At 57.0% G+C, this 25626-nt stretch overlaps 1 protein-coding gene across 2 annotated transcripts; it reads left to right on the top strand.

Moving 5' to 3' along the window:
- The first annotated feature begins 257 nt into the window (after positions 1–257).
- Positions 258–25265, top strand: SLC2A1 (solute carrier family 2 member 1). Of its 2 annotated transcripts, none has more exons than XM_067310917.1 (10): positions 258–315; positions 11766–11858; positions 19210–19370; positions 20403–20643; positions 21201–21363; positions 21448–21635; positions 21801–21905; positions 22354–22455; positions 22771–22974; positions 23256–25265. In XM_067310917.1, the coding sequence occupies exons 1-10, from the start codon at positions 298–300 to the stop codon at positions 23451–23453; spliced, it is 1473 nt and encodes a 490-aa protein (XP_067167018.1). In that variant the 5' UTR covers positions 258–297; the 3' UTR covers positions 23454–25265. The 2 variants fall into 2 exon arrangements, with proteins under 2 accessions (XP_067167018.1, XP_067167017.1); XM_067310916.1 differs by lacking the exon at positions 258–315 and adding an exon at positions 10994–11145.
- Positions 25266–25626: the final 361 nt, after the last annotated feature.

The following is a 25626-nucleotide window of genomic DNA, read 5'->3' as shown; positions in this document are numbered from 1 at the left end:
ACACATGTGCACACACACGTGCACGCGCACACGCATGCACGCGCACACCCCCGCGCGCTTGCACACCCGCCCCCGCGCGGCCCCCCCCCTCCCCCCCCCCTCCCCGCCGCGGGCCCCGCCCCCCGCGCGCCCCCTCCGCGCCCCGCCCCCCTGCCCCGCCCCCGCGCCGCCGCTGCCCAATGGGCGCCGCCGCCGCCCGCCGCCGCGAGCGCCCCGCCCGCCCGCGCTCTTAAGCCGCTTCAATGCGCCGGCGGCGGCCGCGCGCTACCGCTCCGCTCCGCGCCGCCACGCAGCGCCATGGAGACCGGCAGCAAGGTGAGACCCGCCGCCGCCGCCGCGGCCCCCGCAGCCCCCCGCCGGGCCCGGCCCGGCCCGGGAGAGCGGCCGGGGAGCGGCGGAGTTTGGGGCCGGCGCCCTCCGCCTCCCCTCGGGGCCGTTTCCGCGACTTTTTACCTCAGGAATGTGGCGGGAAGGGGGCTGGGGGGTGCCCGGGCCTCCCCCCTACCTCACCTCGGGGTTGTGGGGCCGCGGCTGCCCCGGCCCTGTGGGGCTGGGGGGGTCCCGGGCTGCCCCCCCCCCCCGCCGCCGGGGTCGGTGGGGCTGTTTGTGCCCCCCCATCCCTCAGGGGCTGTGGGGGTCCCCGGGCTGCCCCACACCTCCCTCCCGGGGCTCGGTGGGATTTGGGGCACCCCTGACCCTTAAACCCCCCCTGGCTTGGGGGGGGGGGAGGTCTGGGGCCTCCCCCTGCCCCTCGTGGGGCTCCTGGCCCAAATTCCCCCCCCCCCCCCGAGGGACTCGAGCGAGGGAGGCGAAGGCTGCTGCGCCGCGGAGGAACGCGCCCGCTCCCAGTTGGCCGCGGTTACGTACCGCCCTGGGTGAATTATACAACCCCAGCGGAGCCTCGGGGGGGGGAAACGAAGCACCGTCGCTTCTGTTAATTCTTCCTTTGGGTTGGGCCTCATACCAGCATTTAAAGCTCCCCCAGCCTAATTACATCGGCATTAATTTCTTCTTTTTATTTTTTTGGTGTGTGTTCGTGTACCACGCAGCGTCCAGGGTAAGGGCCGGCTGTTCCTCCTTTCGATCCTCGAATCGCTTGCGATATTGTCAGGGCAACTTTGCCTTCGGAGACCGCTGCCGGGCTCGGCTGCGTCTCTCCCCGCTCCGGCCCCGCGCGCTGGCTCGGAGGGATGCTTTGTCCAAACGTCCAGCGGCACCGTGATGCCGCGGGTCCAGCGATGCCCCCAAAAAAGTTCGGAGGCTGCCGCAGAGAAGCAGGCGGCTCTTGTCGCCGTAGAGCTGGGAGGAGGGGGTCCCCCTCCGTGCGATGGCGTTAGCAATAGCATGTTCGTGCTGCTGCTGCTGGTTTTGTTTTTTAACTCAAGACTTTAAAAATAAACCACAGCAGGAAGCTCCTCTGAGTATTGTGGCCTGGAAAACAGTGTTTTCTCTGACTTGTGTTTGGCCACGTTTTTTTTAAAAAAAAAAGTGTTTAAGGAAGGGGCAGAGCTGAGAAAATAAATGCCAAGGAGCAAATAAATACTCCCTCTCTGCTGCGAGGAGGATGGAGAGGAAGCGAGCAAGGAGACGGGCTGATCCTGTTCTCCCGGCCAGCCCGGAGGAGAAACATCGCCGGCAGCCCTGGTCCTAACTCGCAGCCTCTCTGCCCCCCTCTTCCCGGCAGGTTGATGTTGTGCAACCCCAGGGTAGATCTCGGCGGGGTTACTGCAGCGCTGGGACCTCGCGGCGATGCTGGGGTACGGCTGGGGCCAGTTGAAACACGGCATCGTGTGGGTGCGCCGCGAGAGGCGTGTGTAACGTGGGTTGTGTTGCATTAACACAAAACCCCGGCCGCTCTCTGCTCGACTTGTATCAATTTAGTTTAAATTGATTCTTGGGTAATATAAACTCGAATTGGCGCGCGATGGGGAGGAATTGAATTAAGAGCAACCACCAAGGAGTTTGAACTGGTTCAAATAAATTGCTTTCTGATAATGGAGGTAGGTTAAACTGGTGCAGCTTTGCATGGATGCAAGCCCGTAAACAGGTGCAAGATGAATTAATTGGCAATTGATTTGCTGGTGTTAGACCCTTGGGTGCCCGGAGCCTCTGGGGATGGAGCTGAGGGAGGTAGGGAGACGTGCTCACCTGGCCCTGCTAGAGATGCTGTTGTTGAGTCGAGGGAGGCACTCGCTTCCCTCCCAGGCGAGAGGTGCCGGCCAGAGCTGACTTTCTGGCAGGGGTCTTTATTCAGGTATGTGGCTTTCTCCAGGGAAGGAAGTAGAAAATGGCTTTTCTGCAGAGCCAAGTGCCGGACAACACCTTGTCCCGGCGTAATTGAAAACCATATTGCAATTAAGCTCATTTGTGGGAACCCAGACAGCTTCTGGACTTTGTCAGCGAGGACTTGAAACAAATGTTCTTCCTTCCCGGTGCCCTGGTTGTGGGCAGGGAGAGCCGGGCTGGCTCCCAGCCCGTCTGTGCTGGGCTGTTTTCTGGGTCAGCCCCTCTGCTAAGTCGAGCTGAGAAATGTTACTTACAGGTTTCCTCTTTTTTCCTGGTTTTGGAATGTGTTTTGGCAGCAATGGGCTCTTTTTATTTACATATATGTATAAATAAAATTTAGCTTATTATGGTCTTGTCACGAGTGGGGTTTTAGGGATTGCTGGGGGGAAGAGGGGGCTGGCACGCGGCGCGGAGCACTTGCAAGGTGTGGGTTGGGAATGGGAGCCTGGGGACGTGACAGCCAGGAGCGCATCAGAGCCGGCGCGGCAGAGGGAGGAATTAGCAAAACTTGCTCTTTTCCTTAACAAAGAAGTCTGATGCACTGCAGGCCAAATCCAAATCTTGGCTGCGCAAACGGAGGCTTGCAGCGGCTGGAGTCGGAGCTGCACTGGCTTTCCATCCTTAACTGCCCTGTTAGATAAATTAGGTTAGAAATCAAGTGTGTGTGTTTTTAAGTGAGTAATTACTCACTGGAACAATCTGCCACTCTGTCGTGGGTAGTGCTTAATCCAGAGTGGGTGCTTCCAAAAAGAGCCCTTTTGACTGAAGCAAGGCATCTGATGGCCTGGGTTACGTGGGAGGTCAGACTGGACGACTGCCGAGGTCTTTGGGCTGTAAAGCCTAAAAAAAGATGCCTGGGTTGTCTGGAAATGTGTTGGATCAGGGCCCCGGAAGCCTGGATGCAGGCTGGGAGGAGATGGGGACGGGGGAGGTTTTGCTCTCCTGCCCTGCGAAGCCCCGGCATTAATGGCGAAGCCTCCCTCTTGGTGCCTGGGTTGTCCCAGCTCTTTGCATAAGAAAGCGTCTGAGACTCGCTAGAAAGACTTGTTATTTAACAGCAGTTGCGGAGCTGAGCTCTTGTCCGTGTCCCCAGTTAACCTCTTTAAAAAAATAATTACGCGAAAGTCCCATTCTGCCTCTGAGTTTCCTTTCGGAGCGAGGCGCTTTAGCGATGACAATTCCAGCACTCTCATGGCCCCAGAGCTCTGTGCAAGCGCCAGCTAATCCCGGCAGCGCTGCTACGAGGCAGGTAGCAGTGTATTATCCTCTCCTGCCTAATCTCAGCTCCAAAAAAGCTCTCCTGCTTCCCCCACGCATAAATGTCAGTGATGTGGTGCATGTCATCCACCCTGCTCAATGTGCTGGCCGGTCTGAAGTGGCTGGCGTGTGGCTTTTTTAGCAGGTACTACCGAGCAATAGTTTACAGAGCAAGCTTTTCCTGGGCCAAGAGCCAGCGCAAAGCCGGTGCTATCTCTGGGCACTGGCCTCCTCCGCTCTCTCCTTGCCTCCCGTGAAGCTGCAGCATTAATTTTCTTTGTGTCCGGTGCTAGCGGCGAAGCAGGGGGCAGGGGACGAATGCACGCACGCATGACCCGGCTCTTAACGGCAGGCCATGCGCCCACGTGCGGCACGGGAAACATGATGCAGCATCTTTCCCGGCAGGACTGCATCTCCATTAGGAGGAAGGCTGTCTGCATGTCCTCGGCGTGCCGCGAGCCCCTCCCTGTGCGTGCGAGTGACGCCGCGCTGGCTCCCGGCGAGCGCCAGCCGGTGTGGGGCACCATGGGGGGGGCCGCGTCCCTGCGTGCGTCCCCACGCAGGGCTCCGGCTCCCCGGAATAGGGAGAAAAGGGAAGGATTTGAGCATCCCGAAAGCGGGACGGGACCTCCTATGGATACTTTCCTCCATTGGCTGCGGAGGACGAGCCTCCTCGCAGCGAGACGCAAAGGGGGAGCCTGTGAGCCGCCAAGGCCCCGCTTTGCACGAGATGCTTGTTTAAGCTTATCGGGAAGTTGCCTGCTGCCCTCTGGCCCATGCAAAGCACTTGGATTTGAATAGGGAAAAGGGTCGGCTTACACCATGGCTGGCAGCTGGGGAAGATATTGTGCCTACGGGACTGTTTTGTGCTGGAGAGGGGGATTTATTTTTTTCCTGCCCAGCAAAAGGCTCTTGTTTTGCCGGTTTCTCTACCCAGGCAATGGTTAGCAGTGGTTTCGTCACACGAAACCTTCACGGGAGCCGTCCCGCAGCGCAAGCAGGCTGCGAACCCGTGCTCGGCCTGACCTTGCTGACAGCTCTGGGGTGGGGAGGATTGCTCGCACCAGTAAGGACTTGCTCCCTCAGACTTTATTTGCAAAACACCGAGCACATGTTAGGGTTGAATTCGGATGAATCAGCCGGTGCCTGCGCTGCCTGCAGAGCCTCGTTGTCCGAGGGCAAGCTTGGCTCGTGGGAAACCTCCGGGGCTGCTGACGGTCTTGCAGGCAGAGCCCTGCTGCTTTTGGTGCCTCTGCAAGCAAGGCATGTTACACTCTGCAGCGGGTTACATGCCTTATCTTTATGGCCTGTTTTAATTGTGCATCTTCCTGAAATTCCCTCCCAGGACACTCTCAATGGATTACTCACTTCCTTATTCCATGAGGCAGGCGGCATCCTTAGGAATCCTATGACACTAGAGGAAAAAACAGGTTTAAAGTGCCCTGATAAGGGCAAACAAAGCGAAGGCCTCCTAACCCAGTCTGTGCTTAGTTTGGGGGATGAAGCTAAACTCAGGTTCCTGGGTCGAGCGTGTTGTTGTGCTGCTGCAGGTGTCACCTAGGCTGAGCCTAGCGTGAGTCAGGCAGGTCCCCGATGACGCTCTGAGTGTCCGTCCTTCCTCGTGCGGGTGACAAAGGAAGCCGGAAATAGCAAACCAAACTAAACTAATCCTTAATGCTAAACTCTCACGCTCACTTAAAAACTTAACTTTTACTGCATGTCTAACCAAAGCCACCCAAAGGATGCGGGTCAGACTTGAGCGCAGTCACAAGTTCAAAGGTTATCTCCCTACCATGTGTAACGCCTTCTGATAGTGGCAACTGAACGGGGCAGGGCGGGGGGGAAAAAAAGGATGTTAGATATTTCTAAGTAGGCTATACAGAAGCTTATTGAAAAAAGTAACTGCTCGAAAGTGAGAAGGGGAAGTGCTTTTTCTAAACTCCAAACAAAGCTGCTGTTTTCTGTTGAGCTCCAAATGAGGGGTTAAAAAAAACAGAACTTGCTGCATGGTTTTACAGGGCTCTCCCATGGAAAACAGCCAATAGGAATCAGCTTTTTCCAGCTCGCCAGCCTGAGTGTCTTTTTTTTTTTTTTGAAATGGAATAGTTAAAGCCAAAATACTCCTGGCCTAACTGCAAATCAGGCTCTGCAGCGTGCTTGGTGCCTGAAAACAAAAGTGGAAGTGAGCAGTAGGACCTGACTTGCAGGGTGACCCTGGCCAGGCTATTTTTTGTCCAAGGAGACACTTTCCAAAAGTACAAAGCAAAGGGTCTGTTGTGCTGGTAACTTCGTGTTGCTTTGTCTTTAAACTGGCAGTGTTTCTTAACCTGTATCTAAAAGTATCTGCTAAAGATTAAACATGTGAGTAGTGAAACGTGTGTTTTCTTCATAGGCAGCTTGAGGTATGTAAAATACTGAGGATCAAGTCCTTTTTATGTGGATTTTTGGTAGAAATAACTTTTGCAAGATGTTGGAAGCGTACTCTTGGAGCTTAAAGCTTTCACTCCCTGAATGCTTTGGCTAGAGCTTAAAGTGATGCCTAAATGTCCCTTTTTCCCCCCCCCCCACCTCCACCTGAGCATCCCAGTGCAAATGCTCCATCCTCAGCTGTGTCAGCACTGACAAATCACAAGCCTGTGTTGGCAAAAACCCCTTGTAAGGACACGTTACCACCTGCACCCTTCCTGGGGTAAAGTTCATGTTGGCGCGCCGGCCTGAATAATGCATCCACATCAGACTGTCACTGTTCCCTTTCATAAAAACTCGCTGGGCAAACAAGTGATGTTGTAACGGTGTGTGACTCACACCAGCAATATGCTGCCGATTTGCTCATTGTTTCCTGCTCCTTCAAAATGTGCAGTAGCTGGGGATCAATTATAAGCATTCCTAGATGTTCGGACTGGTGTTAACCACTCCTCTGCGGTGGGGAGGGAAACAGCAGGGGAGGAGAGTGTTCCTAAACAAGGTTAAAATCTGGGAGGAAAGAAAACAACAACAACAAACCCCAAACCCCCAAAACTTTTCTACCAGTGCTCTTTCTGGGAGGCTTTCAAACACAGGTTGCTCTTTACGTTTCCAGGGTTTTCCACTGTGGTTTTTGGGGAGCAAAGCCATCTTGGGCTCTTTACAAAGACTCATATGACTTGTGCAGAATACCTTGAGAGCTGGAAGAGATTACGGCCCTGCCAGGCAGAGCTCTGTCCCGTGGATCAGGGGCCTTGGAGGGAGGGTTTCGGAGCGTGGGGAATGCTTCTTTGCCTGCCACTTGCTTTTTTTGTAACTCTGGCAGCATTTCTCAGCCTGCTCTTACTCTGCATTGCAGGTCTGGGCCGCGAAGCTGCAGTGCTGATCGTCGTCGGGAGGGTTGAAACTTTACATGGTGAAAAGGATTTTGGCTGGCGGGGCAGGGGGGGAAAAGCAGTGTCGCCATGAGAACAGAAACCGGCTGGGCGCTCAGAGGCCTCGCTAACCGCTTTGTGGGATGCGGGAGACCCGAGTTCAAATTCCTGCAGCCCGTTTGAGAGGACCGTGGCTCCGAGCTGGTGCTTGTTCTGAAGCGGGCATTTTCTTTTCAAGGGCTTCAGATCCGTCAGACGTGCTCAACAAAACAAAGTGCCAAAACCACCCTGATTTCTTGTGAAATGGAATTGTTGTGCTTGGGCCAATCCTAATTAATGTCCTTAATTAACGGAGTTGGCTTTATTTCCTGAGGCAGTCCAGGGTCTTGTTGCTGCTCTTCTCTGTGAACTTCCTAATTCCCTGTTAATAAAGAGGCAGGCAGACTGGTAGGAGAACTGAGCTCAGCAAGCAGCAGTTATTGCTAGTGAATGTTTCATATTTAAGAATATATTCCATTTAATATCTGTCAGCTCTTGGCTTGGGGTGATGATGTGCTGCCTTTTCACCTCACCCTGCAGTCAGTCTTCACAATTTAAGGAGTATTGAATTTAGGCGGGCCTGGCACCAGGCTGCCAAAATATTTGCCCGAGGTTCCTGGGAAGTGAAGTGGGGTCGAATGTAGCTGGAGAGGCTATGTCTGTAGTTTCATCACACTTCCCTCTCTTAGTCCTCTTTTTGGTAATCTAGCTAAAAATAACTTCTAGGGAACGGTTGAACGTGTAGCAAAAACAGCAGCGTGGTCCCCGCTGCCCGTGAGGAGCTCTGCCTCGCTTGAGGGAATGAGAAGCATTTGGTTGCTGAACTGCAGCTGAGTTTCTCCTCTGAAATCTTACCCCTGCTCACCGGATTTCTGTGTGGCGGGAGGGATGGCGTGCTCTGGCGAGAAGTATTTGGGTGTGCCAGCCTCCGTGTGAAAACAATACTGGGGCCCAGAGGCACTGACTGTACCGTCAGCTTTTAATGTCACAGGGTGGCAGGCGGCTTATGGAGCCCTATGAAAAGGCCCATAAAAGGGGCTGGGAGCCAGGTGCAGCCTTCGCTGCGAAGGGCTGGATTTGTCTGGTTGGGCTGGATTCAGCTCGGCTGAAATTGCCCCTGAGTCCCTGTGACTAATGTTTCCTTTTGGCCAGTTGCCTCCAAGGGCCTGGAGCCGGCACCAGGAAACACTAAGCCCAGGGGTTTGGGCGAGTGTTAGATTGCCTGGATCTGGGCTTTGCTCCTCACCCAGGACTGTTTCCTGCCTGGCAGCTTGCACCAGTCCTGAAAGTATTGATGTTAGCGTGCCGAGAGGCATCGGGGTGCCTGGTACGTGGATGGTTCAGGCGGTACCTGCTGTATTTCAGGGTTGGGGTGATGGTGCATGAAGAGGTACGAGGGCACCAAGTCTCGGCTCCTTTAAAATGGCCTCCCCGCTGCGTCGGGGAGCGAATGCAGCCAGCGCAGGCGGCTGGGAGGGAGGCAGCTGTGGAGGTAGCAGCGCTCGGGTTACATGGCATCTGTGTCCTTAAAGCGGTACTGTTTCAGGGAGCAGCATGTCGCGGCTCACCTGTGATGTGACCTGGGGCGGCCACGGTGGGGGCCTGCAGAGCAGGGTGCCTTGAGAAGGCCTGGGGTAGGCAGTGCCTGGATCAGCCGGCTCCGACCCTGTTGCCGGTGAAGTACGGAGCTTGAGCTGGACAGCTAGGGCTGGACTTGCCTCCTCTGAGCAGTGGCGAATGTGGCCATGGGGCAGCTGTTCAGGCTGATTTTGCTGGGGGGACATGAGGGAGCTGGAGGCTTCCCCCACCTCCATAGAGTCAGGATGGCTGCTAGGCCACCTCCATGTATTTTAGGAACTTGCCTTCAGTGCACTTTCCACTAACTGCGTCTTTTGTCCAGCTTTGAGCTTTGTTCAGCCCAGTGTTTCCCTTCCAAAGGCTCAGATCTGATGGCTCGAAGGCTCTGAGATCAGGCACTTCACCTCCTACATCACCCAGGCTGGAGAGTTTCACCCTGTGATGCATCTGTGGTCAACCCTTCCTCCTGTGCACTAGGGTGCTGCTGCAGCACGTGGGTGGGAAAGGCAGCAGGGGGTAGATGCCGGAGATATAAATCCAACCACCAGAAGAGTTGGGCAAGTGTCTGGTGTGTGCATTTCATGTAGCGTGGTTGCCAAAGAAATGTGGCGTGTCCCTTTGGCCGGGAGGTGAGACCCGGGAGTCCTTCTGCTTGCAGAAGGCTGTTGGGACGTGGGATGTGCTGGGTTCCCATCGCAATACTGGGGATGCCAGCGGATGGTCTATGCTGCTCCAGTCCTGCTGTATGCTGTGGGAGGCAGACTTCACTGAGGCATCAAGATAAATGCGGCTGGGTAACACGAGTGTTACTGGGCATCACGGGTGGGGTTTCAAAGCTGATGAAACCCAGACATTCAGATTTGGCATCTGGCAGTTAAAACATGGAATTTTTTCCCCCCCTCTGTAGGAAAACAGAAGGTGAAGGAAATGAGGGGGCCACAGCAAGGGAGGAAAGGTGTTCCTAAGCAAGGAGGCAGAGAAAAAGTGAGGCAAGAACTGCAGGGAAGGCAACTGTGGGCAGACAGGGCTGAGATGTGAATGGAAAGAGATGTGCGGCTGGCCGAGTAAGTCGTAGGGTCACAGAGTTAGCATGAACGTGAGTAAAGGACTGCCAGGGTTGTTTCGGTACGGCAGAGGAGATACTTTTATCGGCAAGCAGGAAGTGGCTCGTTCCGCGCACAGTGCTTGGAGATAACCTAGAAGAGAAGTGCAGCGGCCAAGGTGAAAGGAGAGCAAGTCTCCGCAGCACACGGCTTGCGGGTCCTTCCTGGCCGCCTCGTTGCGGCAAGGAACGGCCGTTCCCAAAATGAGACGGTTGGTGCAGCCAGACTTCTGGCTTTGAGCAGGGTGGGACAGAGCGGGGCCCTTGCACCGAATCAGGTGCCTGTGGCCCCAGTGAAGGCTCTGGCCCTCCCTAACACGGGAACGCTGTCTGCGGTTTGGCAAAGCGCTCGCGCCGCTTTAGCAAGGTCTCCCACCAAAACAAGCCTTGCTTCTGAGAAAGAGCACCGAGCCCTCAGAGAAGGGGCTTTGATTTCATGTGAATATCCCAAAGCTGATTAACCAAACTTGGGAACATCAAATCCTAGTTCTCAGGGCACCATGGCCGGGCTGAGCAACGGCAAAATCTCCTGCCTGGGATAATTGGGCCTTTGATGAAGGTGTCCCAAGTGCTGGCCTGCCCTGACCTTGCTCCGAAACAAGCCTCTGATTGTTGCTTTGGCTTAAGCAGGAGAAAGAGGAGGTGGGCGAGGGCTTGCCAAATAGCCAGAGGCGCTGAGGCGTTGTATAAACGCGGGGTTTTTTGCTTAGTAACTGTGAATTAGGTTCTGACACAAACCTTTGTTAGCGATGACTGCACCATGCTGTCTGGGGCATCTCCACCTCCATGATGGGCAGTGCCGCCAAGCGTGGGCGCACTGGTCTGGCCTGACCCTGAGCCGACGTGCAGCATCCAGCTGGTCCTTTTGGGGGTTTAACCGGGGGGTTCAGTGCCGCAGTGGGGCTCGGCTGCCCTAACGTTCCTGGGGAACACCTTTCCTCTCCTTGGTCAACAAACAGGGAGTGTTTTCTGTCCAAAGTCTAAGGACAAGGAGGCCACCGAGTGTCTGGATGGAAGAGCCTTACAATGTGGCCCGGCAGGAGCATGGAGCCTCTGCCGTGCCTGGGGACTCTGGAGAAAGATCAAAAAAAGGCAGAGCCACGTGACGGCCCCGAAAACATCCCTGGGAGCTGGGTGCTGTGCACCGAACGGCCAAATCAAACGGGGCCCGAGCACGGTGGGCCGATGGGGCTGGCGGGGTGAGCTGGGGATATCGCCGGCTCCCTTGTCTATGTGGCTATCTCTTGCGTACAGTCTCCTGGGCCTGTCCGCATGTCACGTGGGGGAACGTGGCACGTGGGGTGGCTCGGGGTTGTCAGATGGGCTGCTGCAGGCCCAGATAAGACCTCGGGCCTGAGTCTGGAGGCAGAAAATTCCTGGAATCCCAAAACAGTGGTTTTTAGCCCGCTTGTATATTAAAAAAACATGAAAGAAGCAAGTTGTCTTTTATCCTGCACTCTGCCTATTTGTGCTTGTCTGGCTTGCGCTGCAGCCAGGTCCTGCTCTGCCTGGGCTGGCAGGTCCCAGGTGCCAGCACAATTTTGGGTAAGAAATATCCCCTGCCTTCCTGAGTCAGCAGGCAGCCCAGGGCTGCTCCGAGGCTGCTCTTGCTACTTCCAGGTGACTCAGACTTGGGGAGGGGTTGTGTGCCTGGGTGCACAGGTTGTGTTAAGTGCTCTCCTCTGGAGAGGACACCCTCTAGTCTCTTCTGTGAGGCTGCTTTTCCCAGTGTGACTTTATAGATCACCGCCACCTGTTTTCTAGAGCGGAGTGTGTGACTAAAACATAGGTCTGAGAGAGTATTTCTAATTAATCTCGTTTGGAAGGGTCATTTGGACCCATTTCTTGCTCAACAGGGCCAACTTCAAAGTTTGGTCAGGTTGTTCGGGGTGCATTGTCCGGTGGTAAAATGGGACCATGAAGAGTGGGGTTGAGATGATGGGAGATGTTCTAACCCTAGGGAAGCTCTGATCGGTGGGGGGAGCGCTGCCTGGGAGAGGAATCGGTGCCCTGTCTGGGCAGGGCTGGCGAAAGGCCTGGGGAAGCCTGTATACGGCAGAGCATGGGCTCCTAAACTGGTCTGGGAGTGTGGGGAGGTCCAGGGCGGAGGGGGGACAGCCAGGCCCCCAAATCTAACCCTCCTCTCTTTCTTCTCCCTCCCGCAGATGACGGCTCGCCTGATGCTGGCAGTGGGAGGAGCAGTGCTGGGTTCCCTGCAGTTCGGCTATAACACGGGTGTCATCAACGCCCCGCAGAAGGTGAGAGCTAAACGGCATCGCCCATGGCCGCTCGTGCGATCACGCGCCCGTTGTCCCAGCAGCGGGCGTGAGGCAACTAGAGCCGTGGGCAGGGGCGCGCAACACCGCGTGTGCTGGCCCGAATGTGGCAACGCGCACGGCGCGACACGGCGTTGCTGCAGCAAAACATGCCCCTTTCAACATGGCCCCGCGCTTGAAAACAAACACACCTACTTCCTACCTCCTGCATCCACTATGAGCCCGGCTAAAATAGTACATCCTGTTAGGCAGCTTATTGCCTCTAAGGGGATTTGTTAAGGAGTTATTTAGCTCTTGTGTTCCCAGGAGAATTAGTTTCCTCTCTGCTTAGCGTGTTGCTAAAGAATTCTGGGAACAAATATACATGCTCAGGAAGCCAAGGCTCTTTGGGTGGGATCTGGGTGACACTTAACCTCGGCCCTAGCAAAAATCTCAAAGCCAATTAGGCTCTTAGTCATCTCGGAGGCAGTGACCTCTCCATGGGCAGCTGAAGGAGCTGGTTGTTTTCCCACATGCGGGCGCGAGCCGGAGCCCCGACGCACTGGGGCACGCCGTGGGAACTGCAGCGCGCGCTCCGGTGTGGCTTCGCGGGGCGAGCAGCGGAGGAGTTTGCAGTGCGAGCAGGCCTGGGAGCGCTTACCTGCACGGCCTCGGAGATCTCGATAACCGCCCCGGTGGGCTGCCTTAGGGAGGGGCAGGTAACTATTGCCCTGCTGGAGGCGACGCTCGGGAGGCTCCGAAATAGCTGTGAGGTGGGTCGGGGCTGCCAGGACTGTCCAGCCTCAGTTTGTCCCACCTCAGAGGAAGCAGGGCGCACCGAACCCTTGGTGCGTGCTGAGCTCTTCCACCCGCTTTCTGCCCCCGTGTTCTGCAGGGTGGCATCAGCTCCGGTTTCCGAGCTGCGGATGGAAGATTGCCTGCCTGCCTTCCCGCTCGCACCCTCCCGCGCTGCCCTCCCGCAGCCCTGCGGGCGTGTTTGGGGAGCTCAGTCACCCCTGACTCAGCAAGCGCAGGCGGCGGCTGCGAGGGCAGGTAAAGGCAGGACCGGCTCTTGCTTGGCGGTGGGGAGCCATGAACGAGGCCTTCTGGAAATCTTGCTTGGGTGACCGGCCGCCTCGCAGGAGCAGCCTGCAGGGCGCTTTCCTCCCTTGGTGGTACTTTGTGAGAAGAGCCTGGCGCAGGGGACGGGATCGTGGGGGACTGGCAGCAGCCGCTTTCCCCCAGGCTCTGGGGTTATCCCAGGGTTTTTCACTAAGTTCAGGCTCGGTGAAGGGAATCAGGCCAGCTAGGGAGGTGGCGATGCACAGAAGTAACTGTCTTCAGTGGGAGAGATTGGGATCTTGCATGGCTCCATGAAGGGAGGCTGAAGATCCTGCTTAGCTGGTGGTATAAAGGGGATGGGAAAGGGAGCGAGGGCACCTGGAGCTGTGGGGGCACAATGTAGGTGTCAGATTTAAAAAAACAAACAACAAAAAAAAGCATCCCCCAAAGGAAGAGGGATAGACTTGGACTCTGGGGTTTGGGAAAGGTGAGATGAGGTGACAAGGCCTCAGAAATGACAGGTTGTGAGGGAAGGGGAATGAATAGCAGCAGATATTTGCTGGTTTTCATACTGTAACTAGCAGGTGCCGGGACCCCCTGGTGCCCAGGCATCTGGTAGGTACTTGGGAGCCTTGAGGAACTTGGGTTCCCCTCAACTGCACAGCGCTCTGAAGTTTTTAAGATCTGCGGAAGTTGAAGGTTCAGAAACCTTAATTTGTGCTCGTAACATGCCCGGGGCAAAGTAGACCTGCCAGGCTAAGGTGTCGAAAGACAAACCAGGGTCTAACTGCTGCTGTTCGCCTCGAAAGAACTGGCCCTTTCCGGGCTGCAGAGAGAATTAAAACATCAAAGCCCCTGGTGCACAATCCCAAATAATTAGAAACACCAAGGCAGACTTCACACCGCAAGAACACTAATCCTATTACTGGCAGGATCCGCAAATGGGCTGCAAAATCTCCCGGCGCTGGCGTAAGGGACCCGAGGGCTGCGGAGAGCAGGGTGGGCAGCTCCCGCGCGAGGACGCGGGGACCGAAGGTTGCCTGGCCGAGCCGTCTGGGGCCGGCAGCTGGCTCCGCAGGGCTTGGCTTGGGATGTGGTAGACGGGGCCGTGGGGGACGGCTTCTGCAGGCCGCTTGGGTCCTGGCAGTGCTAGTGTTTGGCCTGTAGCGAGGATGGAGGAGGGCAAGGCGGAGGTCGGAAAGCAGCGTTTGCCCACCCAGCCCAACGCCTGATACGGCAGCAGCGTCCGCTGAAGCGGCAGCGGGCTGGAAGAGTTTTGAAATGCAGCTTTCTGGCATCTGCTCCACTTTGCCCATCTCCTGAGGCTCGGAGCGAGGAATGCTCCTGACACGGAGCTGCGTGCTCGGAGCCCTGGGGGAGCAGATGCTCTGTAATTACCGCGTTGCGTCAGCGCTTTACCTGCGCGTCTCCAGCCTCGGCCCGGCCTGGAACGAGGACACGGTTCTTTTCCTTGTGCCTCTGTTTTCCGGAGGGCTGAGAGGTTTTTCTCTGGCCCATCTGGCAGAGTTCAGGCCCTGTTAGGAAGGGAGATGCTCGTCACATTGAGGTGGGGTAGGGACGATCCGAGCTGCCCTAACAGGGTCTTTCCATGGAGCTCTCGCCAGGCTTGCTATTTGGGGAGGAACAGGGCCAGGTTGGATGGGTTTTTGGCAAGGAAGGGCTACGCTGAGAGGGGCCGCTTCAATTTGGAAGCGGGGGGGGAATCTCGCTATTGCAAGAGCCTGGCCTGTTGCGAGCTGCCAGGGCTCTTAAAGGCTGCAGGCGGTTTACGCCTTGACGGGGCAACATGCAGCCACGAAGGAGAAGCCGTGACATGTCCACGCAGTATCCAGTCTCCGCCTGCCTTTCCGAGGGACCCGTCTGGGAGGCAGGACAGACTGGGGAAGCTGTGCGGGATGATCTCTTATTGCAGGCAGGACTCGAGGTCCTTCTCCGTGTCAGGAGGACACCCCAGCAGCGCGAGGGGAGGCAGGGGGGATTTTGTCCTGGGTAGCGCGATGCTCTGGGCACGGGAATTCATCTGCTGTGGCTGTGGGAGGTGAGGGCTGGAAAAGTTTGGGGGCTTTTAGCATGGAGAGGGAGACGGAGGGATTAGCGGCGGAGGGAGGTCAGGGCTGTGTTGGTGCAGGCGGCGGGGAGGACACGCAGGGGAAAGGAGTAGCGCTCACCGAGTCCTGCATCCAGAAAAGCCCCCGGGCTCTGTGTTTCCTGGTTGCTGGCCTTTCTCCGGCACGTGGATGAGATCCCTTCTGGTGCCAGCGTGGGTCCGTGCCCGCCCTCCCCATCCCTCCTCTCGGCGTTTGCGCAGAGCACCCTCTGCGCGCGCTGGCTCGGGGGAGAGGGGCTCGACGCACGCGTCCCCGCGGAGGGATTGCCACGCGATGGCCACGGCGACGCCGGCGCAGTGACGTCCGCCCGCGCCGGCCTCCTGCGGCTGGCCGCCGTTCAGAAAAGCCGGCTAAGAAAGCCTCCTTTCTTGCATGCTCGCCACCCAATTTGCGGTCCTCTTAATATAGTTCTGCCGAGCCTGCGCTGCTCAGACAGCTGCCTCTGTTCCTTGTGGGGCGTTAGTAGATCTGAAGCGTGGAGAGAAACGAGTGGAAAACTTTCGAATGGAAGAAAAAGGGTGCGAGTGAGAGACGGAGGGAAAAGCAGCCCCGTTGGGAAATGTGACTTTTTTTTCCCCCCCCCTAGTGTGAGGGGCCTCTTATTCCGCGCTTCTCACTTTAAACCCCAAAGGGTATTTAATCTCTTCCTGCCCTCCCGAAAATCAGATCACATTGGAGTTTTCTGTCAGTACTTTTTGTAGAAAAAAATGGTGCCAGGAGGAAGGTGTGTTTTTTTTTTTTTTTGTTTTTGTTTGACCCCTTGGGTCTCTCCAGTGCAGAGAGGGGCAACAGCAGAACCACAGCCCAGAGCAAACCAGGCCCTGGCCACGGTGACCTGGCCAGCTCCGGGGCATCAACAGCCATTTGGATTTTATTTTATTTTTTCCCCCTGCTTCTGGGGGATCTTTGGAGAGAGCTGGAGCTTTTGGGGTAGCTAGGGAGGAATTTAGAGGCTGCAAGGTTTGGCAGGCTGTGTAACTCCCCAGAGAGAGGGGGGCAGAGGTGCTGTCCTGGTTTTTGGACCTGTGTGACCCCCCCCCCCCCAACTTGGCTGCTTGATCCATCGAGAGCCTGGCCAGGGTGTCGCTGTACTTTGGGCACCCTGGATGCCCAGGGAGAGATTTCGGGGCAAGAGTTGGAGAAAACATAGAAAACTTCCCTCTCCCTCCCTGATAGATTGGGCCTAGTCGAGGGTGGCTTTGCCCTTGGGGTTTTTGGCTAGACTTCTGGGCAGGGCAGGGGATGAGAGCTCAGCTGCCCCGTCTTGCTGACAGGCGCGCCAAGGTCTTCCCGGCAGGATCAGGGCTCTCCCTTGCAGGCCTGCGACTCCCACCGGCCCCGGCTCGGAGTCACGTCGCCGCTTCCCTGCACGTCTCCCCGCGGGGCGGCAGCCCGGGGCTGGGGCCGGCCCTGCTCCGTGAGTCAGGGCTTGTGGCAGCTGCTCGAGGAGGCGCTGAAAGCCGAACGCGGATCTCGCCGGAGACGGCGACGGAGAGCGTTTCCAAACCGGCTTCTGGCAATCTAGTTATTTGCCATTCCTTGGAATCAGTAAAGCAATGAATCAGGGCCATCAGTGATGATAAAACCGCGTGTACGTGCCCAAATGGGGATGGGCAACAGGCACTGATAAAGCTCAGGAGCGTATGGAGCTGTATCCCTGCCCAGGCTGATGTTTTAAACACTTGCTCCCTTTGGCGGAACATCCATATCCCTAACAACGTTTTCATGGGTTTTAGGGATCAGGGCGTCAGGCTGTTCTTGAGCTCTTTTCCCAGATCAGGAGGTCAAAAAAAAATGACGCCCGTTTCCCAGGGTGTGCAGCAAGGAGGTGTCATCTCCGAGTCCGGCCGGGAGCCGGCCGGCTTTGCACGGTGTGCTTCGGGCAGCGGGGCTGTGCGACTGGCGCTCCTACACCACGAATAATAGTTAAAATGCTCTGCAGTTAGTTGTGTTGGTGACATTAGGACAGGAGGAAAAGGCCGGACATCAAAACTTCGAGGCAAAGCAGGCTGGGGTGACCTGGAGACAGAGCAATGAAATCAGTTAAGCCTTGAAAGTCGAATAATTTGGGGGTTTTGTGAAGGCATCAGCTCTGAAGAAAGCACGTTACTGAAATTTAGAGTGAAGCACGTGATACGAATTGCGTTTCTTGTGCTGCCTCCGCTGGGGCTTTCACTTGCAGTTAACAAAATGATGAAGTACTAGAAAACCAGAACTGATTGTGCAAACACTTGATTGAGGGCTGCAGCTTCACTCGCATGAATGACTCTGCTCGCTTCCTGCTCGGAAGTGGAGCGTATGCAAAGCCATCCGAAACGGCGAGATACGATTTTATGTCCTACAGGAGCTTCCCTTGCTTTTCTGAGATCTTTGTTCCTTGCAGCCGGGCCTGTTTTTCTGTTATCAGGGACAGTGCCGCTGTACTAGCGACGTTGGGTGCTTTGCAGAGACAGCCCCAAACTTTCTAAAACGGGAGGTTAGGTTACTCTGCTCGGCTGTAGTTAAATTTGCGGGGGGAGCAGGGGAGGATGTTTACAACAGCAGTACCGCAGCTCGGGAGCTGGTAACCCGTCGTCTGCAAGCTCCCCTAAGCGAGGACGGAGCATCGGTCTGGCCGCGCAGTATTAGCTCTCTAGGAGATCAAAAACAACCGGGTTTGGGTTTAGCAGGCCTCAAGCCGTGCGCCAGAACCAGCGTCGCAGCAAAACGCTAGAAATGAAGCCTGAGGGACTGTCCGGAGGGATGGGGGTTGCGCTCCTCCACCTCCAGCGGCCTGGACACCTTTGCCATCTTCCTCCAGCGTCTCCGTCCGCCTCCCTTCCAGCACGCTGCCCCGTGTGTTGCAGGACGGAGACCTTGATCCCCCCGTGGCCCCTTCGCTCTGCATGCCCCTTGCATCCTACCTGCCCTCGGCGAGCCGGGGAGGCGCGCGACCTTCCCGCGGCAGCTTCAGAGGCTTTTTGCCGGTGCGGAGCCTCGGCGGGGTGAGACCAGAACCTGCCCGGCCGCATTTTCCCCGCGCATCCCATCGCGTTTCCTCCCCGAGCGGAGCCGCGCCGTCAGCCCGCTGCTGGCCTGCAGCTGGGTGGCTCCCGTCTAGTGCAAAGCCGGGCTTGCTCCGTGACACATTATCTTGTGACGGAGGAAGAGCCGGGCCAAGCCTCGTGACTGAGGCTTGCGGGCCGAGGCTGGGCCGATGGGAAACTGCCTGCAGTCTGTAGGTGGCTGGGCTGAGGCCTAGGAATTTGTGGCACGGGTGATGCAGATGAAATCTTGGGCAGAGGCAGCGGAGGCGGCCTTGCAGTTAGCAGCTAGGTAGAGCTCCTCGCTTTGAAGGGCGTTTTTCTCCGCTCTGGCATTAGCCTGAGTGCCGGCGGCAAAGATGCTTCAGTCCCAGGTGGTCCCAGCACCAAGCTGTTCGTGCCGCGACATCCGTAGCGGGATCGCCACCCCCGGGGGGCAGAGGTGCAGCCCTCTGCGGGGAGGAGCAGGATCACAGCGGGACGCGACGGGGTGAGGAACCTCCTTCCCCACCAAAACTGGAAGGGGAATTTCAGCCGGCGGAGTAGGATGCCAGGTTTAACGCCCAGCCCTCGTGAGCAGCAGCGTGTGAGCGCGGCCTGGACGTTACGTCTGGGCCGACACACCGGGCTGCAGCGTCGGGGCTGGAGACCGCAAGCGACCGTGGTATCCGCTCCACTTCAAAAGCGGGCCTGGGCGTAGCTCTGCATCTCTCGGCCGAATGAGCCCTTTCTCGCAGCGCGAGCGAAAAAGGCCGCTCCTGCGGTGAGCCTGAGCCTAGGAAAACCTGCGTTCAGGTGTGCCGCAGCCTTCCCGGGCGAACTTTGGCCTGTGACTGTGCTCGGTGATGTTTGGAGTCTGGTTTGCTGAGGGTTGCGTCAGTAGATCTGTTGCATCCAGCGTCACGACGGGTGCCTTGTTAGTCCCACACGCGAAGCCGCAGACGCGTCTTTCTAGAAGAAATGCTGCGCTCAGAGGCGTCTGCGTGGTCAGGGCAGGATGTAAACACGAGAAGAGCTGAGCAGCGCGGCACGGCACGGTCTTATCCACAGGAGACGCCAGCGAGCGTCTCTTGGCGTCAACGTGGGGCAACGGTTAGTGAGTCTCATCCTGTGGTTTGATTTCTCCCCCCGCCCTTGCAGGTGATTGAAGACTTCTACAACCGCACCTGGTTATACCGATACGATGAGCCCATCAGCCCCGCCACCCTCACCACGCTCTGGTCCCTCTCCGTCGCTATATTCTCCGTGGGAGGCATGATTGGATCCTTCTCCGTGGGGCTTTTTGTCAATCGCTTTGGCCGGTAAGCACCAAGCACGCGGGACCTGTGCAGCCCTCCCCCAGGGCCCCAAACCCACGTTGGCCCTTCAGGCCACACAAAGCACCGCCTCAGACCTGTTCCCATGACAAAATCGCCGCAGTTTTCTCCTCAAACGGCTGTGTCACCTCCTCACGCAGCGGGAGCCTGCAGGAGGCAGGAATGGGCTCGGTGGTTCATGCCTTGCCCGTGAGGCCATTCTTCTACCCTCAGTAGCTTGTCACCACCTGCCCTGGGAGCTGGCAAGCCCTCCTTGCCCTGCCTCCTCCAAGGCTTGGCCTGCTGCAGGGCTGAGCCCTTCGTGCAAGCCAAGCGCTTGTAGTCCGTCCCTTAATAGCTTCTCCGTTGGCCTCTTCCAAGTCTGCTGTTTCAAATCAGCTCGTGTCAAAAGCCGTGCTGTGTTTTGGTCCCTAGGGCAACATCTGTTTGAGCGTCTTGCTGTCAAAGGGGAGCATCGCTCTTCTCTTAATGAACCCTGCCAGCGCTTCCGTTTCTCAGCAGCCTGGAGCCTCGTGCTTGCGCTTTCTCAAGGGCTGTGGAGGCCACTTGTGAGCCCCATGCAGTGCTTACGCTCACTGGCTTCAGCTTTGGATGCTTTTCCGCAGGGGAAATGTTCTCTAGCTCAGCCTCACAAGGATGCAAACGATAACTATGATGGAAGGCTTTTCCTGGGCTGATTTCCATGCGCTTAGGGTTTAAGGGTGACGCCGTTGTCTCCCTGGTGATATTTTTTCTCCCTTTTGCGCATCAGGTAGCTCAGATGAACCGACCAACTGCCTCCATTTCACTTGCAGCTTCCCCTGCTGCTCTGTTCCTCACCTCGCGCTCCCGCTATTGTAGCTCTCGCCGATGCTGTCAGCAGTTGCTTGCTGTCCATGCCTAGGCTTTGGACACCTCCCTCCTGCCCAGAACTGATGTTTGGGTCCATGCAGTTAAACAGCACCTTTCGATAACCCGTTAGCTTCGCTGACACCCGCTTCCCGTGGTCCTCACCACCTTCTTTCCTTGCCTCCCCAGGCGAAACTCCATGCTGATATCCAACGTTCTCGCCTTCCTCTCTGCCGTCCTCATGGGCTTCTCCAAGATGGCCTCCTCCTTCGAGATGCTCATCCTCGGCCGCTTCGTCATCGGCCTCTATTCCGGCCTCACCACCGGCTTCGTGCCCATGTACGTGGGCGAGGTGTCGCCAACCGCGCTGCGGGGTGCGCTGGGGACCCTCCACCAGCTCGGCATCGTCGTGGGCATTCTCATCGCGCAAGTAAGTGCTGCCCAGGCGGTCTGTCCATGCCAGCTACAGTGCTGTTTCCGGAGAATCATCTGAAGTTTTCCGTCTTTGTTACTGATGTCACACCGCTCTGGATCTGCAGAGCCCTCAGACGAGGCAGTGGAAGAGAGCTCGAGGCTGTGGGTCTGCAAGCAGAAGCGGCATCGCGCTCCCGCGAGCGGAAGCGTTTCCCTGGCTCAGGGCTGCCCTAGCGACAGTGTCGACCTTGTAGCCCGCTGTCTGCGGGAACTGGGGTTTAGTGCAGTAACACGGTGTTGCACGTGCTGTGTCTCGGCACAGACGCTCCGAAGGAGCCGGAAGGGATAGATCTAGGGCCCCGTGGGCACAGGGAAGTCGTGTTTGGGACGTGGTGTCTGCAGGGCCACCCAGACACAGCATGACTCTCTCTGCCCCTCTGCTAGGTGCGCTACGAGATCGGGACACCCACGGGTGTCCCAAGCGGCGGGTTTGGATTCGGTCTGCTGCAGGCTAGGCAAGGGGGCAAGGAAGGCCCTGTCGCACTCACGTGGCTCAACCCCTCTTGTTCGCAGGTGTTCGGGTTGGACTTAATCATGGGAAACGACTCGCTCTGGCCGCTGCTCCTGGGGTTCATCTTTGTCCCTGCCCTGCTGCAATGCATCATCCTGCCCTTCGCCCCCGAGAGCCCCCGCTTCCTGCTGATCAACCGCAACGAGGAGAACAAGGCCAAGAGCGGTGAGTGAGCCCCTCCCTGAGCTCATCCCGCCGTGTACGGGGGCCCTCAACCACTCCTAACCTGGCCTCCCCCTCTCCCCTCAGTCCTAAAGAAGCTCCGGGGCACAACGGACGTCAGCAGCGACCTCCAGGAGATGAAGGAGGAGAGCCGGCAGATGATGAGAGAGAAGAAGGTCACCATAATGGAGCTCTTCCGCTCCCCCATGTATCGCCAGCCCATCCTCATCGCAATCGTGCTGCAGCTGTCCCAGCAGCTCTCGGGCATCAACGCGGTGAGTGGGGGGCGCGCGCGGCGCCAGGTGCCGTGGGTCACCTTGTTTCGCCCAGGCGTGAGAGCCTTGGATCGTGTTGGGTCCGAGTCGGTCCCTTCCACATCAGTGCCAGCCCCAAGCTGCGCCCCGGCCCCTTCCCTCATGGCGCATCCCTTCCTTTTGTAGGTTTTCTACTACTCCACCAGCATCTTCGAGAAGTCTGGCGTGGAGCAGCCCGTCTACGCCACCATCGGCTCCGGGGTGGTGAATACGGCTTTCACAGTTGTTTCGGTGAGTTTTAGCCCTTCTGGAGCAAAATGCACCCGTGACAGGGTGCCTTGGATGCGACCTCGGGACGCGGAGCAGCTGCCGGGAGGTGCTGGCTGAAAGCACCGGCAAGGAAGCGTCCTGCTAAGTTAACCCCAAATCCAGTGCCTCTCCTCCCCAGACGAGGAGGTAGTGCTGCCTCCTGCCAGCGCACCGGTGGCCCGGCCCGCTGCAGCCCTTGGGCTGTCCCTGTCCCCGTGTCCTCTGCGGCGGCGTTCAGCCCCGATTTCACGCGGCCCGTGGGCGCGGGGCCTTTTGCACGGAGGCTCCCAGCACCCGCAGGCTGGGCTGGCGGGCTGGGGCTGGCGCGTGTGTGAGGCGCTCCCGGGGAAGGTGGGTCCTGGGGGGAGAGAAGGGGGCTTTTCCCCAGCCTGGGGACCTGCTGACGGACACGTGTCTCCCATCCTGACAGCTGTTCGTGGTGGAGCGGGCCGGACGCAGGACCCTTCACCTCATCGGCTTGGCGGGGATGGCGGGGTGCGCGGTGCTCATGACCATTGCCCTGACGCTGCTGGTGAGTGATGGGGGCTGAGGGGCACCTGGGGACGGGGAGGGTTGGATGACCTTGCGGGCATCGCTTACAGGGGAGATTTGGCCGAAGAGGAGGAAGTCCTTCCTCCTTGCAGGGATGACGGCGTATTGCTGAGTGGTCCCCACTGCCCAGCTCTCTGATGGGGTCTCAGAAACCAATCTCTAATCTGGAGAAACCATGTCTCCTCGTGACTTCTGCCAACACCACCCTGTTGCCTGCAGTTCTGGCCAGATGCTTCATCCATCCCCAGCCCAGCTGAACAACACTTACCAACCTTCTCTCTCTTCTCTGGACTAGGACCAAATGCCCTGGATGTCCTACCTCAGCATCGTTGCCATCTTCGGGTTCGTGGCCTTCTTTGAGATTGGTCCAGGCCCCATCCCCTGGTTTATCGTGGCAGAACTGTTCAGCCAAGGTCCTCGTCCCGCTGCCTTCGCGGTCGCCGGGTTGTCCAACTGGACCTCGAACTTCATCGTGGGCATGGGCTTCCAGTACATCGCGGTAATCATCTGCCTGGCTCCTGGGGGGCGCAGGGTGGGGGAGGATGGGGCACGGTTGAAGGGAAACTACGTCCTGTTCCAGGCTGGCCTGATTTTCTAGGCAGCAAGTGGGGGCAGGACAGTCACTAGGTCACAAGTCCCAAGGTCACAAGGCTGTGGTGCATCGTTTTGTCCCTAAAATTGGTTAGCAGACGCGGCTGCGCTCCAGCAGACCCAGCAAAGCGCCTGGGTTTCGCCAGCTCCGTCCGCGCACTCACCGCTCCACCTTCTCTCTCCTTTCAGCAACTCTGCGGCTCCTACGTCTTCATCATCTTCACGGTGCTGCTAGTCCTCTTCTTCATCTTCACCTACTTCAAGGTGCCGGAGACGAAGGGCCGGACCTTCGATGAGATCGCGTCTGGCTTCCGTCAGGGGGGCGCGAGCCAGAGCGACAAGACCCCGGACGAGTTTCACAGCTTGGGTGCCGACTCCCAGGTCTAACCGGCCCACGGCTCATCCCGGCTCCTCCGAGCCTCCTAACTTCTCTCCTGAGTGTTTTTAATGCTTGTACAGAAACCAGGAAGGAGGGAGCGGGGGTCTGGCTCTTGTGCATACGTTCCTTCTCCAGACTCCCCCACCGGCTGCCTGGTTTATCGGTGACAGACTGACACATTTTTTGCTAGGAACGATGGTAGCTGGTTTTATGTCCAGGATTTCAAAGCCGATAGATTCAGAAGCAATGACTAATGTTTTAAAGCCAGCCAAGCAGTGTCCTCCAGCCTCGGTGAGCAGGAGGGCAGCTCCCTTTTTAATGAAGCGATAGGTTATTTAACGAGAAATCACATAGCAGAAGTTTTTAAAGCTGGAAACTTTTTAACATTCTAATCGTAGAAAAACAAATCACGTAATTTGACTAAGTCTAAAACAACAAAAAAGCATTTTTTTTTTTAATTTTGAAACGAGTTATTTTTTAAAACAGTCTAAGATTTCATCCCCCGCTGTGGGTTCGTGGATGGGGATTCCCTTCCCTCCGGGAACGGGGGGAGCCTTGGGGCACAGCGGAGGACGGGAAGGTCCGTAGACACAGTCCTGCTCCTCGGCGGCTGCAGTCGGGCGCTGGACCCGAGTGTGTCCCCAGGAGAAGGTTGGAAAGGTCACTAGTACTGTAGTAGGTTGCGGAGCGCCGTCTCCCTTTGTACAGCCTCCGGCAGTAGTTCCCGGCTTTTCTAGGTGAGGGCTCTGTCTCCGGCCTCACACGCTTCCTTGCCCGAATTAGCCGTTCCTCGCTGGCCGTGTGCCCCGGGTGGGCCGAGACGTCTCCCAGGGTGCAGGGCGGCCATCTGCCGGAGGGCAGGGCGTCTCTTTGGGTGTAATCTCGGCGATGTTTGCCTCATCGGTCAATCGCGGCACGAGGTGCCGGCAGGCGGGCGCGGGGAGAGGCCTCGCTACGGAAAACCCGGTGGCAAACAGCAGAAAGGAACAGCAGCCGCGGCCTTCCCCGGCGCGACGGCATCCCCGCGAAGCCGAAGCGCTACGTTTACAGGAGCGGCTGACGGCCCCACACTACGGCGAACCCGCCCATCGCTATCGCGTTAAGTCCCGGACTCACAGAAATTCATCATTTGGATACCTACATTTCCTGCTCTGTGTATAAACTGGAAGATATTTATATATATATATTTTTGTTCAATGGTGTTAATAGTAGACATTAAGTTATAGTGTTTCTGATTGACAAACAAAGTACTGTAAATATTCTTGAAGTATATTCACACTGTATAATGTATACAAAAAGGTACAGATACAAAGGTATAGTTTCTATAGCAACTGTAAGAAAGGCTTGTACATGGTTAGGATGACTTTTGTATAGTTAATTACCTGCACTGTAGTTGTATCTATTGCACTGAATTTTAGTCTTTAGTATATTAAAAACAAAAAATACTGTCCTTTTAAAACAAAACTAAAAAAAAAAAACCAAAAAAACACAAAAAACAGCCCTTTCCCCCGAGTGCATCTGTCAGAGGAGCTAATGGCACACTCCCAAAGCCACGGGCAGTTATTTAATAGTGTTTTTTTGTATTTATTTGTCTGTTTTTAAAGGGGCTACACTGACCACACTTGAAAGAAAATAAAGGCAGGGGGAAAAAAACACCCGCCCCACAACAAACTCATCGCGTCTCCGTGCGCGGCACGATGGCTGGCGAGCGCGCGCACGTTGGTTTTTTTTTTATTATAAAACAGATAACCTGAAACCAAGTGCCAAGAGCAAGGCGTGTGGTGTGCTAACAATAAACGGGACTGTATGCAGCGACCCACCCTGCGGCGTGGCGTGCACTTATTTCGGTCGGGATCGCGGCCGAGTGCGTGACCTTCCCCTGCCAAAACCCATCTTCCTCCCGGCGCCGTTCCCTCCTCCGTGCCGGGCCGGCGCAGGCTTGAGCCCGGAGAGAGACGCTGCCAAGACCCCTCCTGCCTTCAGGGATGCACACGCACACGCGTGTGCTTTTAGGGCATGCCCTGACCCTGCCTTAAAGCTTGCCTTAAACCGGCCTGGCGCGGGGCCCGGGCGGCGCCGGCTCGGCCTGCCTGCAGGCTCGGGCGGCCGTGCCGGCCGTGGTTGGTGCCAACCGAGGGCTGCGAGCGCCCTAATGCCATCGGCGGGGCAAAAGCGCGGATT

This window comes from Apteryx mantelli, chromosome 26 (assembly GCF_036417845.1).
Source record: "Apteryx mantelli isolate bAptMan1 chromosome 26, bAptMan1.hap1, whole genome shotgun sequence".
NCBI lineage: Eukaryota > Metazoa > Chordata > Aves > Apterygiformes > Apterygidae > Apteryx > Apteryx mantelli.
This window is presented reverse-complemented; position numbering and strand designations above follow the sequence as displayed.

Excerpts from the sequence above, each read along its gene's own strand:
- SLC2A1 (XM_067310916.1), top strand. The coding sequence starts at position 11,026 with ATGAAAGAAGCAAGTTGTCTTTTATCCTGCACTCTGCCTATTTGTGCT. Across the intron at positions 19,371-20,402 it reads TTTGTCAATCGCTTTGGCCG|GCGAAACTCCATGCTGATAT; the intron begins GTAAGCACCAAG and ends TTGCCTCCCCAG. Across the intron at positions 21,364-21,447 it reads GGAGAACAAGGCCAAGAGCG|TCCTAAAGAAGCTCCGGGGC; the intron begins GTGAGTGAGCCC and ends CTCTCCCCTCAG.